The sequence below is a fragment of the Phyllobates terribilis genome, unplaced genomic scaffold (genome assembly GCF_046119375.1).
Source record: "Phyllobates terribilis strain yellow unplaced genomic scaffold, ASM4611937v1 Scaffold_1__5_contigs__length_1240528914, whole genome shotgun sequence".
NCBI lineage: Eukaryota > Metazoa > Chordata > Amphibia > Anura > Dendrobatidae > Phyllobates > Phyllobates terribilis.
Genome location: NW_027362761.1, coordinates 187,634,348 through 187,652,662, shown reverse-complemented (window position 1 = coordinate 187,652,662; position 18,315 = coordinate 187,634,348). Strand labels below are relative to the sequence as shown.

The window sequence follows — 18,315 nt, the reverse complement described above, 5'->3', positions numbered from 1 at the left end:
GGTGCTGCTCCAGTCAGTCTTCTGGAGGTTGTGACCTGCTGGATTGCTCCGTTGTTTCCCAGAACGAGACTGTCATAGACTTACATTGAGAACTTGGGACCATTATCTGTGACTTTTGGTCAGTCAGAAGCCGCGGTCACAAGACTGCGGATCGGGACCGGAGTGGTGCTGGAAACAGTTCAAGATGGCGACCGGTAAGTATAAGACTAGGGTCAGGGAACATGGATTAGTGATACTACTCCAGCTCTGAAATAAAAAAAAACGCTGGAGTGGTGCTTTAAGCTTGCAAGTTATACAGTGTAAAAGCACCCTAATGTTTTGTTCAGACATTTATTTTTTTCACGTACCTGTAAAAAAAAGACAGATTTTCATCAGTGTTTTGGATGAGATTTTCATCAGTGTGTGGTCTGTGTCCAAGTTTTTACCATCAGTGTTTCATCAGCGCTTTTGCCATCTGTGTACTGTCCATGTCTTTTATGGACCCTCACATGTGTATGGGTGATTTTGATCCATGACCAAATTGGACAAAATAAACACAGACCTATAAACAGCCCCAACGATTATAATGGGTATGGGTACTAAATGTGAAAAAAGTGGATAGAACACATATGTGAAAAACTGACACCTGAATGAGGCCTCAGTCTCTTTCCTATAATTGAAATTGACCGAACAAAAGATGTCGGTCTAGCACACCAGCAGAAACTAATTTGGAGATCAAAGCTACAAAGCAATGCAGTGTGGTTTGATAAAATCTAAATTTCAAAACACATGTAAGGGGGAAGACCGGGGTGTAAGTACTTTCAGAACAAGGGATCCGGAACTGCCGGGGCCGTGCCTCTGGTTGCAGGGGGAAGACAGACTGCGAGCACAGGAGTCAGGTGACCGGGAAGCTGGGGGCATGTCCAGAGCGAGAGCTCAGGAGTCAGGTGACCGGGAGCTGGGAGCGTGTCTAGGAAGAGGGAGAAAAACGAGGTTTGCGTGGGAAAGTAGGCAGTTGACAGTTGGAGTCAAGCCCGACTAGAGGGAGAAGAGACGCAGGGTCCGTGGAGCCGAGCAAGTGAGGTGCAGTGTTATGAACTAGGGGCTCAGCGGGTCAAACCGGAGACCGCCCTCTGCCGCCAGAAGACGGAGCATTGTTTAGGCGGGGAAGCCAGAAGAAAACAACACCGGCATCAGCCGGCAACTGCCTTGTGGGGAACAAGAGTTAGCTAAGTGTAAAACTGCCGATTACAACAGTTTCGACTCTGCTACATCTAGCCAAACTGTGGATTGTCGGTTATAGCCTGTTACTTGCTACTTCCCTTGTTGTCCCCATATTTCCCCTGTTACTCCCTGCGTGGAGATTGACCCTGTTACATTAAATCCCCCCTGTTTATTAACCCTGTACTGGCTGCTCTGTGTTTCTGTGTCACTGCATCTAAAGTACCTGTGTCGCACATTGACAACACATCTAAACACTAGAGTGAGATTACTACACCTCTGGATTCAGATGTGTCTCCTACACTGGTTTACTTTTATAATAATAAAAAAAATGAAGAAGCAATAAGACAATGGACATCTACTTAGCCAAGAAAATATTTTGTAGCAAAGCAATAATGCCAGAAGTCAAGTATTCGAAGTAGAACTATCAAAAACAAGGGTATGTGCACACAACGTTTTTTTCAGGCAGATTCCACTCAGAATACGCCTGTTGAAGCACAGCAAAACTACCACAAAAAATAGACATAATGCACAGGAATGTCAAAATGACATTGCTGTGCACATCTTCCGTCACTTCTTTTAACCACTTCATGGTTCAGAAACCCTGGAGCTGGTAAAAGAAGTACCATATGCTCATTCTTTTCACAATTAGCGAAGATATAGGAAAAAGATGTCGGCTTTGAAGCCACCACGAAAACAACCCCAAAAGGCTTATTCCTGAATCATCTTTATGATAGAAAATTCCGGCAGCTCAACCATTGGATTACAAACATCCACATGCGCTCAAGTAGGTTATCTTGGACTTCAGATCAGCATTCCCATCTCAGTAAAGCCTCATTCAGGCATCAGTGATTTTTCTTATATGCAAAAAATTGTCTGAATTTCATCAGTGTGTTTGATCAGACTTTCATCAGAGTTTCAGCAGTTTTTCCCATCAATCAGTTCATGAAAAACGGATGGCATACAAATAGCATCAGAGTGCTGCCTGATTTTTTAAAGATCCGCAGACTTTCATTGACGACATTGAACCAAGACTCAGGTGGACATGACTCTCTGATTTTATGTGGGCCACTAGGTCTACAAAATTACACGGACATGTGAACAGCCCTATAGAATAGAATAGGTCTGTGTTCTGTTAATGAAAAACATGAATAGAACTCATACATGAAAAACTGAAGTCTGAAAGAGGCCTTAGTGATTCCCACTCACCATTCAGGTGAATTTGGCCGACTGCTGTGCAGTGAAAAAGGGAAAATAGCTTTGCTTCAGCACTGTGCCTCCATCATTCTCAGTATTGCTGGAGATTTTGGAGTTAGGACCTCCAATGATTATTAAAGAAGTTCTCCACTACTAGGACAACTCCTTGTCATATCCCAAGTTAGTTTGGCCCCGATAAAATAACAATGTTTATACTCACCTCTCGTGCTGGCGCCATTCCTGCGGTGTCAGCACTCGCTCTCCCCGGGGCTCCTGTGCTGTTGTTGTGACACGTGACCCCGGAACTCAATCAGCCCTGGCGTCACTGTCCCCGCCTTCTTACGGTTAAGCAATGAAGAGGAAGTGAGAGCTGCAACTGCCACTCACTTCCTCTTCATTATTTAACCGTATGAAGGCGTGGACAGTGACGCCAGGGCTGATTGAGTTCCGGGGTCACGTGTCACAACAACAGCATGGGAGCCCAGGGGAGAGTGAGTGCTGACACTGCGGGATCGGTGCAAGCACTGGAAGTGAGTGCAGGTTTTTTTATTTTATCGGGGCCAGACATTTAGATCAAGAAGGGGTTGTCCAAATAGTGGACACCCCCTTTTAGGCTATGTTCCCACAATGAGTATTTGGTGAGTTTTTGATGTTGCAGATTTTCTGCAGCATTTTTGCACCTATTAAATTAGGTTACTTGTGGTGGGGCTTTCAGTACGTTTTTGAGTGCGGGTTTTACATACGTTTTTATTGTGGATGAGTTGTTTTACCTGCAGATTTTCCGCATCTAATACAAGTTTATTGGAAACATCAGCTCCTAAAACTCAGCATACTCACAAGAGAAATTGACATGTTGCAGATTTTAAATGCTGAGTAAAAAAATGAACAGTGGACATGAGATTTCTATAAGTCCCATCCTTTCTGCTGGAACTGCATGAGATTTCTATAAGTCCCATCTATTCTGCTGGAACTGTAAGATGCTGGGTTTCTGATGCCGGAAATGTATCCAATGTCAAAACTCATCATGAGCACACAGCCTAAGGCTATGTACCCACGTTGCGGAAATGAAGCAGAAAATTTCTGCTTCATTTCGCATGTCCTCTCCCGGAAAAATGCATGCGGAATTCCGCACGTGTTTATTGCGCGTTTATCGCGTGTTTATCGTGCATTTTCCACATGCGGAATTGCCTCGCGTTTTTTCATGCATTAAATAAGGCAATTCCGCATGCGGAAACGCAAAATTAATGGACATGCTGTGGATTTTTGAACGCAGCATAAACGCTGCGGAAAAATCCGCAGCATGGGCATAGAGCTTGCGGATTCTCATTGGGGACCATGGGATGCGGATTACCAAGCGTTTTACAAGCGTTTCCGCTGCGGAAAATCTGCAGCAAAAACGCTTGGAATCCGCAACGTGGGCACGCAGCCTTAGTGTACGCTTAGCAAATTATGCTAATGTCACCTGTGTCATCTGAGTCTAATCCGATTTTCTCACTTGAGAGAATCGCATCACAGGTGCGGAGAAGATGGAAAACGTAATTTCTCCATCTTCTCCATTGTCTCTGTGTGTATACATCGGACTGCACTCGGAGGAGTCTGGCAGTGGTTTATCTCAGGGACAACATAAGGATCGTCAGTCCAAAATCAAACAGGTTGGATCTATAATTTCCCCAACAATCATCATCAGACTGTTGACTAAACCTGTAGATATTGATGGTTCAGTTGACATTAGTCTACAATATATGGGGGACCTTTAGTTATAGTGACATTTGCTTTGTGCTACTTAAAATGCTGTAAAAAGGTTCTTCCCATATTAGAATACTACAGATTGTCAGTGTTCAACCTTCCTAAGCCGTCTATATGGGTATGCAGGTCACAGAAAGTTGAATAAAATGACACCTTGATATCTGCGAGCTGGTGTCTTATTGCAGAGAAATCCACGTTATTCTTAATATGTAAATGAGCTGTTAAAATCTATGGGCAGGACATACTGTATATTTCCATGAGAATCTGCCTCCAGAACTATTATTAAAGGAAAGAGGCCTCTGCAGTGATATAAGGAGAGTGGACTGTCAGTCATTATATGTCTCACACTGGTGATGCCCCCTTTCATTTAAAATAAGCTCTGGAAGCAGATTCCCATGATTCCCATGTAGATCTGTGTCCTGCCCATAGAGCTTAACAGCTCATTTACATATTTAGAAAAATGATATTTTTGCTGTAATAAGGCATCGGAATACAAATCTCAAAACATCACGTTATTCAGCTTTCTGAGACATGCATGCTCATATAAATGGCTTAGGAAGGTTGATCTCACTGACAGATTCCCTTTAAATAGTGTTATAAGACTGAAGACTGATTCCATTGTTTGCAAAGACTGCATAGCCCAGCATTAGACAAAATGATGCCATGCACCATATGTTTTGGAACAAGTACCCTGGGCCTCCCAGGCTGCAGGATATCATAGCTGACTATTGTAACAATATGGCAGACAGAGCTCAGAGACTGAGGTTATAATGAGAGATGCAACATGACTGGAATGTTGGAGGGGAAGTTCTTGCTTCATACAACACTTACATCATTAGTGGAACAAAAGGTACTCTGGGCTTTGTATTGATTATTAAAAACATATTTTACTGGAGGATTCAGAAATGTTACTGATTTTCACATTATATCTCAGTATCTGAGTGCAAAACATTGTAAACATAATCAACTGCTACACATTAAGAGAACCAGAGCACAAGAAAACATACACAGGGAACACCCAGAACACCATTCCTACCTAATCTATCGGATACATTTTGAACCATCTCAGTACAAACATATGTAAATGACAATGATTTCTGCAGGCGAATTTTAGAAAGAATCTGAAACACTGGAAAAAGTAAGCTTCCTCAATAGGTATTACAGAAGTGTCCGCAGATCTGGAACTCTGGATTATTTAGATGATGACACACTGAAATATACTTATGAACTAAAGAAAAGTCCCAAAACATTTATCAATACCGTAAATTGCTGATAAATCAAAATATTCTAACTGCAATGTGACAGAATACAACCCAGGTATTAGAACATACACTGATAATAGCCCGGGTATTAGTACATACACTGATAATAACCCGGGTATTAGTACATACACTGATAATAGCCCGGGTATTAGTACATACACTGATAATAGCCCGGGTATTAGTACATACACTGATAATAGCCCGGGTATTAGTACATACACTGATAATAGCCCGGGTATTAGTACATACACTGATAATAACCCGGGTATTAGTACATACACTGATAATAACCCGGGTATTAGTACATACACTGATAATAGCCCGGGTATTAGTACATACACTGATAATAACCCGGGTATTAGTACATACACTGATAATAGCCCGGGTATTAGTACATACACTGATAATAACCCGGGTATTAGTACATACACTGATAATAACCCGGGTATTAGTACATACACTGATAATAGCCCGGGTATTAGTACATACACTGATAATAACCCGGGTATTAGTACATACACTGATAATAACCCGGGTATTAGTACATACACTGATAATAGCCCGGGTATTAGTACATACACTGATAATAGCCCGGGTATTAGTACATACACTGATAATAACCCGGGTATTAGTACATACACTGATAATAGCCCGGGTATTAGTACATACACTGATAATAGCCCGGGTATTAGTACATACACTGATAATAGCCCGGGTATTAGTACATACACTGATAATAGCCCGGGTATTAGTACATACACTGATAATAGCCCGGGTATTAGTACATACACTGATAATAACCTGGGTATTAGTACATACACTGATAATAACCCGGGTATTAGTACATACACTGATAATAGCCCAGGTATTAGCACATACACTGATAATAGCCCGGGTATTAGTACATACACTGATAATAACCCGGGTATTAGTACATACACTGATAATAGCCCGGGTATTAGTACATACACTGATAATAACCCGGGTATTAGTACATACACTGATAATAACCCGGGTATTAGTACATACACTGATAATAGCCCAGGTATTAGTACATACACTGATAATAACCCGGGTATTAGTACATACACTAATAATAACCCGGGTATTAGTACATACACTGATAATAGCCCAGGTATTAGTACATACACTGATAATAACCCGGGTATTAGTACATACAGTAATAATAACCCGGGTATTAGTACATACACTGATAATAACCCAGGTATTAGTACATACAGTAATAATAACCCGGGTATTAGTACATACACTGATAATAGCCCGGGTATTAGTACATACACTGATAATAGCCCGGGTATTAGTACATACACTGATAATAACCCGGGTATTAGTACATACACTGATAATAACCCGGGTATTAGTACATACACCGATAATAACCCGGGTATCAGTACATACACCGATAATAGCCCGGGTATTAGTACATACACTGATAATAACCTGGGTATTAGTACATACACTGATAATAACCTGGGTATCACTGTATGTAATAACAGTAACCAGGATAACACTGCATGTAATAATAGTAAACTAGAGATCAGCAGATACATTGATAAGAATCTGTAGATTGGTACATACACTAATAACCTGGATATCATTGCATGCGATAACAGTATCCTTGATATCATTAAATGCACTAATAATAACCTGGATATCCCTGCATGTAATAATAGTTACATGAAGACCATCACATACACTAATAATAACCTGGATATCAGCATATAAACTATGAATAACTTGGATATCAAGGCATTTAATAACAATGACCTGAGATCAATACATAACTTGTAATAACCTGTACATTAGCAAATACAATGAATAACCTGGATTTCGCTGCACGTAATAACAGTACCCTTGAGACTGGCACATACACTGATAATAACTTGTAATAATAGTGAGCTGGAGACCAGCAGATACACTGACAATAACCTGTATACTAGCACATATACTAATAATAGCCTGCCTGATGATCAGTACATACACTAATAATAACCTGGATAGCACTGTAATAACAGTAACTTGATTATCAACACATGCACTAATGATAACCTGGATATTACCACATAAATTAATAGTAATCTGGATATCACTGCATATAATAATTGTAATCAAGATATCACTTCATAATGTAATAACAACCTGGATATCACATACAGTGATGGTAACCTGAGCATCACTACACACAATAGTAGTATATCAAGTGAGTAGTCATGCATTAGTACATTAAATAAGAAGTCCCAAGTGGTTATATACCAGTTGTGCACAGAGAATATCTAAAAAGCCATATAACAAACTGCTAATACACAGGAAAATTGAAAGCCCAATCTTAGTAGGATAAGGAGAGGTAAGTATACTAATTAAAGATTCCTGAACAAGACATGTCAATGTGTGCTCCTCCTGAACCCCAGCGCATGTTTCACGTAAACTTCCTGGGCGGGGGTTCTAAATAAAAATAACCTAGGCATCACTACACACAATACCGTAGTAGTAGCCTGGATATCACTGCAGAGAATAATTGTAATCTAGATATCAATGCATATCGTAATATTAATTTGAACACTACCTCAGACAGTAATGGTAATCCGCGCATCATTGCATACAAAAATAATAATGTGGGCATCGCTACACACAATAATATTAACCTGGATATCACTGCATACAATAATAGTAACACGCATTGCAGCATACAATAATTATAATCTGGGTATCACAGTATATAATAATAATCTGGATATCACTGCATGCAATAATAGTAATCTGGATATCACAGCATATTATATTTATAATCTGGATATCACTGCATACAATAATTATAATCTGGATATTATTGCATACAATAATAGTAATCTGGATATCACTGCATATAACAATAATAATAACCTGGATATTACAGCATACAATAACAGTAATCTGGATATCACTGCATGTAATAATAGTAACTTGGATATAATTGCATACAGTAATAGTAACCTGGATATCACTGCATACAATAATAGTAACATGGATATCACTGCATATAATAATAGTGACCTAGATATCACTACACAGAATATTAATAACATGGATATCACTGTATACAGTAACAGTAAACTGGATATTACTGCATGCAATAATAGTGACATGGATATCACTGTATACAATAACAGTAAACTGGATATTACTGCATGCAATAATAGTGACATGGATATCACTGTATATAATAATAGTGACCTAGGTATCACTGCATACAATAAAAGTAATCTGGATATCACTGCATACAATAATAGTAACTTGGAAATCACAGCATACAATAATAGTAACCTGGATATCACTGCATGCAATAGTAGTAATCTGGATATCACAGCATATAATAATAGTAACCTGGATATCCCTGCATATAATAATAGTAATCTAGATATCACTGCATACAATAAAAGTAATCTGGATATCACTGCATGCAATAATAGTAACTTGGATATCACAGCATACAATAATAGTAACCTGGATATCACTGCATGCAATAATAGTAATCTGGATATCACAGCATATAATAATAGTAACCAGGATATCACTGCATATAATAATAGTAATCTAGATATTACTGCATACAATAACAGTAACCTGGATATCAATGCATATAATAATAGTAATCTAGATATCACTGGATACAATAAAAGTAATCTGGATATCACTGCATGCAATAATAGTAACTTGGATATCACAGCATACAATAATAGTAACCTGGATATCACTGCATGCAATAATAGTAATCTGGATATCACTGCATGCAATAATAGTAATCTGGATATCACAGCATATAATAATAGTAACCTGGATATCACTGCATACAATAACAGTAACCTGGATATCACTGCATGCAATAATAGTAACTTGGAAATCACAGCATACAATAATAGTAACCTGGAAATCACTGCATGCAATAATAGTAATCTGGATATCACAGCATATAATAATAGTAACCTGGATATCACTGCATATAATAATAGTAATCTAGATATCACTGCATACAATAAAAGTAATCTGGATATCACTGCATACAATAATAGTAACTTGGAAATCACAGCATACAATAATAGTAACCTGGATATCACTGCATGCAATAATAGTAATCTGGATATCACAGCATATAATAATAGTAACCTGGATATCACTGCATATAATAATAGTAATCTAGATATCACTGCATACAATAACAGTAACCTGGATATCAATGCATATAATAATAGTAATCTAGATATCACTGCATACAATAAAAGTAATCTGGATATCACTGCATGGAATAATAGTAACTTGGATATCACAGCATACAATAATAGTAACCTGGATATCACTGCATGCAATAATAGTAATCTGGATATCACTGCATGCAATAATACTAATCTGGATATCACAGCATATAATAATAGTAACCTGGATATCACTGCATATAATAATAGCAATCTAGATATCACTGCATACAATAACAGTAACCTGGATATCAATGCATATAATAATAGTAATCTAGATATCACTGCATACAATAAAAGTAATCTGGATATCACTGCATGCAATAATAGTAACTTGGATATCACAGCATACAATAATAGTAACCTGGATATCACTGCATGCAATAATAGTAATCTGGATATCACTGCATGCAATAATAGTAATCTGGATATCACAGCATATAATAATAGTAACCTGGATATCACTGCATACAATAACAGTAACCTGGATATCAATGCATATAATAATAGTAATCTAGATATCACTGCATACAATAAAAGTAATCTAGATATCACTGCATACAATAATAATAGTAACCTGGATATCACTGCATACAATAGTAACCTGGATATCACTGCATACAATAATAGTAACCTGGATATCACTGCATACAATAATAGTAACATGGATATCACTGCATATACTAATAGTGACCTAGATATCACTGCAAGCAATAATAGTAATCTGGATATCACTGCATGTAATAATAGTACCTTGGATATCACTGCATACAATAATAGTAATCTGGATATCACTACATATAATAATAGTAATCTGGATATCACTGCATACAATAACAGTAACATGGATATCACTGCATATAATAATAGTAATCTGGATATCACTGCATACAATAATAGTAACATGGATATCACTGCATATACTAATAGTGACCTAGATATCACTGCAAGCAATAATAGTAATCTGGATATCACTGCATGTAATAATAGTACCTTGGATATCACTGATTACAATAATAGTAATCTGGATATCACTGCATATAATAATAGTAATCTGCATATCACTGCATACAATAATAGTAGTAACCTGGATATCACTGCATACAATAGTAACATGGATATCACTGCATATACTAATAGTGACCTACATATCACTGCAAGCAATAATAGTAATCTGGATATCACTGCATATAATAATAGTAACCTGGATATCACTGCATACAATAATAGTAACCTGGATATCACTGCATACAATAACAGTAACATGGATATCACTGCATATACTAATAGTGACCTAGATATCACTGCAAGCAATAATAGTAATCTGGATATCACTGCATGTAATAATAGTAACCTGGATATCACTGCATACAATAATAGTAACCTGGATATCACTGCATACAATAACAGTAACATGGATATCACTGCATATACTAATAGTGACCTAGATATCACTGCAAGCAATAATAGTAATCTGGATATCACTGCATACAATAATAGTAACCTGGATATCACTGCATACAATAATAGTAATCTGGATATCACTGGATACAATAACAGTAACCTGGATATCAATGCATATAATAATAGTAATCTAGATAACAGTAACTTGGATATCACTGCATACAATAATAGTAGTAACCTGGATATCACTGCATACAATAGTAACATGGATATCACTGCATATAATAATAGTGACGTAGATATCACTGCAAGCAATATTAGTAATCTGGATATCACTGCATACAATAATAGTAATCTAGATATCACTGCATACAATAACAGTAACCTGGATATCACTGCATACAATAATAGTAACACGCATTGCTGCATACAATAATAATAACCTGAATATTACAGCATATAATAATAGTAACCTGGATATCACTGCATATAATAATAGTAACCTGGATATCACAGCATATAATAATAGTAACCTGAATATCACTGCATGCAATAATAATAACCTGGATATCACTGCATATAATAATGGTAATCTGGATATCACTGTATGCAATAATAGTAACTTGGATATCACTGCATATAATAATAGTAATCTGGATATCACTGCATATAATAATAGAAACCTGGATATCACTGTATGCAATAATAGTAACTTGGATATCACTGCATATAATAATAGTAATCTGGATATCACTGCATACAATAATAGTAATTTGGATATCACTGCATACAATAATAGTAACTTGGATATCACTGTATGCAATAATAGTAACTTGGATATCACTGCATACAATAATAGTGACCTAGATATCACAGCATATAATAATAGTGACCTAGATATCACAGCATATAATAATAGTAACTTGGATATCACTGCATGCAAAAATAGTAACTTGGATATCATTGCATACAATAATAGTGACCTAGATATCACTGCATACAATAATAGTAACCTGGATATCACAGCATATAATCGTAACTTGGATATCACTGCATACAATAATAGTGACCTACATATCACAGCATACAATAATAGTAACCTGAATATCACAGCATATAATAATAGTAACCTGGATATCACAGCATATAATAATAGTAACACGCATTGCTGCATACAATAATAGTAGTAACCTGGATATCACTGCATACAATAGTAACATGAATATCACTGCATATAATAATAGTAACCTGGATATCACTGCATACAATACTAATAACAAAAAATTCCAAAAACATATTGCTTTTGAACACATACACACATCCAAACCGGGTGTATGCCACTGCAAACAAACCACTCCAGAAAACATGGAAGAAGCAGAGCAAAAACACGGAGTTTTATAGGTTATGTATAAGGCTGTGTGCCCACTATGCGTTTTCCAAGCGTTTATGCTGCAGAATTTCCGCAGCATAAACGCTTGGGAAACGCTTGGTAATCCGCCCCCCATGGTCCCCAATGACAAGCTGCAATGTCAATGCCCATGCTGCGGATTTTTCCGCAGCGTTTATGCTGCGCTCAAAAAATCGCAGCATGTCCATTCATTTTACGGACACACAGCGTAATCGCCGCCATTGACTTGCATTGGAACGTTTGGATTCCGCATCACTACATGTACACAAGAGGAATCCAAACGTTTCAATGTGCGGATGGTACCCAGGTCTGGAGAAGAGTAGACTCTCATCCGGACCCGGGTACCATAGAAAACTGTAAAAAAAAAGAATAAAATAAAAAAATAAAGATTATACTCACCTTCCGACTCCTTCTCTGTGCTTGCCGGCAACTCGCGGTGGACTGTAGGACCTGCGCTGACGTCATAGTCATGTGACGGCAGGTCCTAGTACAGTGTACCGCGATCTGCCGGCAGCCTGGATGGAGCAAAGCAAGACTCCGTGGGCCATCGGAAGGCAAGTATACATTATTTTTTTATTTTTAACCATTCTTTACGGTCACACAATATAAATCCATGCCGTTTGCATGGATTTATATAGTGTGACCAAGTTGACAAGCACTTTCCAAGTGATGCTAAAATCACCTGGAAAGCGCTTGACACCCGCATGCGGAAATGCATGTGAAGAACGCTTCACATCCGCATGTCCCTGGCAGGAAAACGCATGTACAATCCGCATGTACAATCCGCATGTACAATCCGCATGTACAATCCGCATGTACAATCCGCATGCGTTTTTTCTGCCAGGGAGATGCAGAAACGCTCAGGAAAAAAGCATTTCTGCATCGTGGGCACATAGCCTAAAGATAAATATAACTTTATTAGCACATATAAATTAGTCAAATACATATGAATATAAAAAAGACATGTGTAGGAGGGATATAGGGGGTAGCAGCAGGGGCAGGGGCGTAAAACACACAGGGGACCGTACCAAATCACATAGTTTGAGGACTGGGGGGGGACACCAAACTCTGCATACAATAATAGTTACCTGAATATCACAGCATATAATAATAGTAACACGCATTGCTGCATACAACAATAGTAGTAACCTGGAGATAACTGCATACAGTAATAGTAATCTGGATACCACTGCATATAATGATAGTAACCTGGATATCACTGCATGCAATAATAATAATCTGGATACCACTGCATGTAATAACAGTAACCTGAATATCACAGCATGCAATAATAGTAACCTGGATATCACTGCATACAATAGTAGTAACTGGATATCACTGCATACAATAATAGTAACCTGGATATCACTGCATACAATAATAGTAATTGGATATCACTGCATACAATAATAGTAATCTGGTTACCACTGCATATAATAATAATAATAACATTGATATCACATGTAATAATAGTAATTTGATATAACTGCATACAATAATGACCTGGATATCAGTACATACAATAACAGTAATCTGGATATCACTGCATACAATAATAGTAACCTGGGTATAACTATATACAATAATAGTGACCGGGATATCAGTACATACAATAACAGTAATCTGGATATCACTGCATACAATAATAGTAACTTGGATATCACTGCATACAATAATAGTAATCTGAATATCACAGCATGTAATAATAGTAACCTCAATATCACTGCATACAATAATAGTAATTTTGAGATCATAGCATAAAATATAAATAACCTATATATCGCTGCATGCCATAATATTATTTTTGATAAAACTCCATAGAGTAATAGTAATGAAAATATCATTGCATACAATAGTATCAACCTGGGACATCACTACTTACAATGGTGGTAACATGGACATCACTTAACTAAATAATAATAAATTCTATATCGCTGCTAGACATTGCTGCATACAAATATAGTGACATTAGATGCAAAAGTAATATATTTGGAGACTACAGCACAGAAGCATAGCAGACTGGCCATGTAGTGTAGTGAGTATTATACCACCTACAGCCTTATAACAGAACATTCTACTACCAGCTAAACTATTCACACTAAACTTTATTTCTCTACTTTTACTGAAAAACCTAAATCAACAAATACAATTATTTTGATGGGAATTTTTGCTTTAATTAATCTGTTTTCCATTGTTTTTGGAGTATTGAATAATATAGTCTGCTATACAATACAGCCCTTTAAAAAAATAACAGATAAAAAAATGTAATCCAATTTATAGTCAATGAAATCCATTGGGCTTGGGCTCCATTATGATTCCAGTATACTGCCCGCTATAGGGGTTGTCCACTTCTGGACTATTATTTCTTTAATGATAAGGTGGCCCCTATAAAAATAAATTATACACTCATCTCCAAAACCGATGCTGTAACAGTGATGTTAATGCTGTTTCTACAGACAGTCATATGACATTGACATTATGTCAAGGGAGCACTGCAGCGAATCAGTGGCCGCTGGTTGTCTTAAGCCTTCACACTTTTGTCAGACAGAACTGTTCTGCTTGACGAAAGTGTGAAGGTTGCAGCTCATCAGTGCCCTCTGATAGGCTGCAGTGCTCACCTGACATAATATATCACGTAACTGTCAGGAGACACAGCGTCGATATCGTTAGAATGTCACCGGTTGAGAAGGTGAGTATATGCTTTTCTATTTTATTGGGGTCACTTTAGCACATAAAAGGGGTTATCCAGTAGGGCACAACAGCTCTAAGGCAGCCAGATTATTTCGTATAGAACAGCGGCTGAGATAAAATGACCCGATCTGCTTCCATGACGTATTTTTGGATTCCGCCAGTGTGACGCGCTTCTGATTCACTCCACAAGATCATTAGGGATTTGACGTTTATGCAGTTTCTTAAAATGAACTGTCAGCTTCTTCTACATTTTGAAATATTAACACTTCCTCCCCTATTTTCATGTATGAATCACAAAAGTTTATCACTTGGTGAAAGTTCGCTGGAATGAGATTTTTTTCTCCACATTCACTAACATCCCTCACCACAGAGTGTGACGAACTGAAACGTGACGGATTCAAGCCGGAAACTCTACAAAATAACCACAAAAATAACAATCAATTCGCCTATTGTGCAGGAATAGGTAATCTTGATTCATCATAAATCTATAAGGCTGTGTGCCCACGTAGCATTTTTCAAGCGTATATGCTGCGGAATTTCCGCAGCGTAAACGCTTGAAAAACGCATGTATATCCGCACCCCATGTTCCCCAATGGGATTCCGCAAGTTCTATGCACATGCTGCGGATTTTTCCGCAGCGTTTATGCCGCGTTCAAAAATCCGCAGCATGTCATTTAATTTTGCGTTTCCGCAAGCGGAATTGCCTTTGTCCAATGCATAAAAAACGCAAGGCAATTCCGCATGTGGAAAACGCGTGATAAACGCGCGAAAAAAGCGCGATAAACGCGTGCGGAATTCCGCATGCGTTTTTCCGGGAGAGGACTTGCATTTATGCAGCAGAATTTTTCTGCTTCATAAATGCAACGTGGGCACATAGCCTAATAGTGACATCTGACAAATCATCATCAATAATTGAATCTATTCCATACAGTACATCTTCAGTAAATGAAAATCCTGGTGTTTACGATACAACCAGAAATAAGGAAACATAGTACTGATTGTTTATCATTTGTAACAGCACTTGTGTTCAGGAGAATTTCTCAGATGACCCTCTTGTTTTCCCCTAAACGCCCACCCTCCCCCTTCAAGTACAAGGCTGAAAGGGTTAGCTTTTATCACAGAGGTATCAAAGTCCACATTGAGCTCTCTCATTGCCTGCACTGAAGCTAAGCAAACTTCCCAGAGAATGTCCACCTAGGGAATCTGTCATGTACTAGACACAATCCTGTACATTTCTCAGTGGTATGCTGCGCTCCATAATGAAAAGAAGCTCGGCTTTCAGCGCTTTGCAATAAATAAAGCCAAACTAGTATACTAGGACCTAATGTGGGAACCTGTCACAGACTTGGAAGCGAGCAAAGTGTCACCACCTGCTGCTGCTCTCCAGTCCATGCCCTCCTGGCTCTGGTACCAGGCACTGGCTCTCCCGCAGCCACTCCATTATCACTTACACTACTTAGGTCTACTTTATAGTGATGTACAATGTGGACGTTTCTTGTTCATACCCAAAATTTCTATACTATTATATATGGAACTCTCTACCCCAACATATCAGACTCTCGCCTACCGTGGAAACCATCAAAAGGAACCTAAGACCCACATCTTCCGACAAGCCTACAACCTGCAGTAACCCTCGCTCCACCATACCGCTGCACGACCAGCTCTACCCTCACCTACTGTATCCTCACCCATCCCTTGTAGACTGTGAGCCCTCGCGGGCAGGGTCCTTGCTCCTCCTGTACCAGTCGGTGACTTGTATTGTCTAAGATTATTATACTTGTTTTATTATGTATACTCCTTTTCACATGTAAAGGGAATAAAAGGCGCTATAATAATAATAATAATAATATGGACACAGAATTACCTGTCTGCAGCTATGGCAGCTGAAACATTGTACCCAAGACAGGTAATATTACAAGTTCCATCATCATTATGAATAATGTGAAATTCCCCTCCATTATACACAAACTTATCAACTAAGTTGTGCAAAGCCCCAGAAAGCAGAGAATTATTGCTCCAGGACAGATCACCCCAGAGACATTATAGTCCTACGGGTAAAGTTCAGCTTGCATGGTAATCTATATTGGGGTCCAGACAGGATCCCCTAGTACGCTTATGACTACTCATAGAAGGGATGCTGAGACTTCTAGTTCTGCAAGCATTGCCAGCCTTCTGTCTAACCTGTGGATTGCCCTCCTCAACACAGTAATCCCCCCATACAGCATATGCATCACAGCAGGGTCAGCCCCCCATAGAGGGGGTAGAAAAGTTGTGGGAATGCAGATGAGCATGAAACAAGCAGTGACATTACCTCTCCCATGTTGATGTAGCCATACTTGCTAGCTATCCTGTCGGCTTCCTGAGCTCCCCCTTTTATCCTCACAGCCCAGTGGTTGGTGTATATACGAGCCCAGCATGTAGGTACAAGAATCCCCAGCAGCACAGTCAGGACGAGGAGCAGCCATTGACAAGCCATGATCTGCCCTGCTGTCCCTGAGGAGAGGGGGCGAACACTCAGGACAGGTGAGGGCGCACTCCAGCACTGCACTGCTCCAGGATCAGCCCGGCAGATAGTGGAGGAAAGTTCCCAGGCACTTGGATGGCCCCCTGCTCGTCTCCTCACTTTGGGATTACCCTGCACTTTGACTCTAGGCTCCTGCTGCCAAGTGCTAATCTGGATGTCCTCCTTCTTGAGAGCTTCCTTTCCAGGGCTGGGGCTGCACTATGCCAGGTGCCAATTCAGTGCCCTCCTCACACGCGCCTGGCACCTTAGCTATGAATGTGGGCTATGAGTGTAGACAGCAGTTCTCTCCGTCTCCCTCACTGCATAAATGACTGCCCCCCTTCTGCTCTCCTCCCGTCCGAAACCAACAGTACCCAGATGGAAGGGAGAGGCGGAGGCTGCAGCTCAGTGTCCCTCCTACTGCACTATCCCACCCACCCTGCACGGAGATGCCCTCACCTAGCTGTACCGGGGTACAAGAGGGCAGTGTGGGAGGTCACCTCACAGGCTCCGCACCAGGGCATGACAGTCCTCCTGCCCCAGGGCCAAGACAGCGCAAGCCTGTGCCCTGCATGGGTATATGCACACAGAAATAGTATACACATGAGACCAGTGTCCTATCCATGTACCCAAAATATCCGTATACATAGCACTGTA

The 18,315-nt window shown here is 39.1% G+C and overlaps 1 protein-coding gene across 3 annotated transcripts in view; it reads right to left on the bottom strand.

The window, feature by feature from the left end:
- PCSK5 (proprotein convertase subtilisin/kexin type 5) overlaps positions 1–18,080 on the bottom strand; it is a 955,602-nt gene extending 937,522 nt beyond the window's left edge. For 2 of the 3 annotated variants that reach the window (XM_073670697.1, XM_073670703.1), the window contains exon 1: positions 17,467–18,073. In XM_073670697.1, coding sequence (XP_073526798.1) covers positions 17,467–17,631 — 165 coding nt within the window. In that variant the 5' untranslated portion in view covers positions 17,632–18,073. Of the gene's footprint in view, positions 1–17,466 lie in introns of all 3 variants that reach the window. The other variant, XM_073670684.1, reaches the window with a different exon arrangement.
- Between the last annotated feature and the right edge of the window lie 235 nt (positions 18,081–18,315).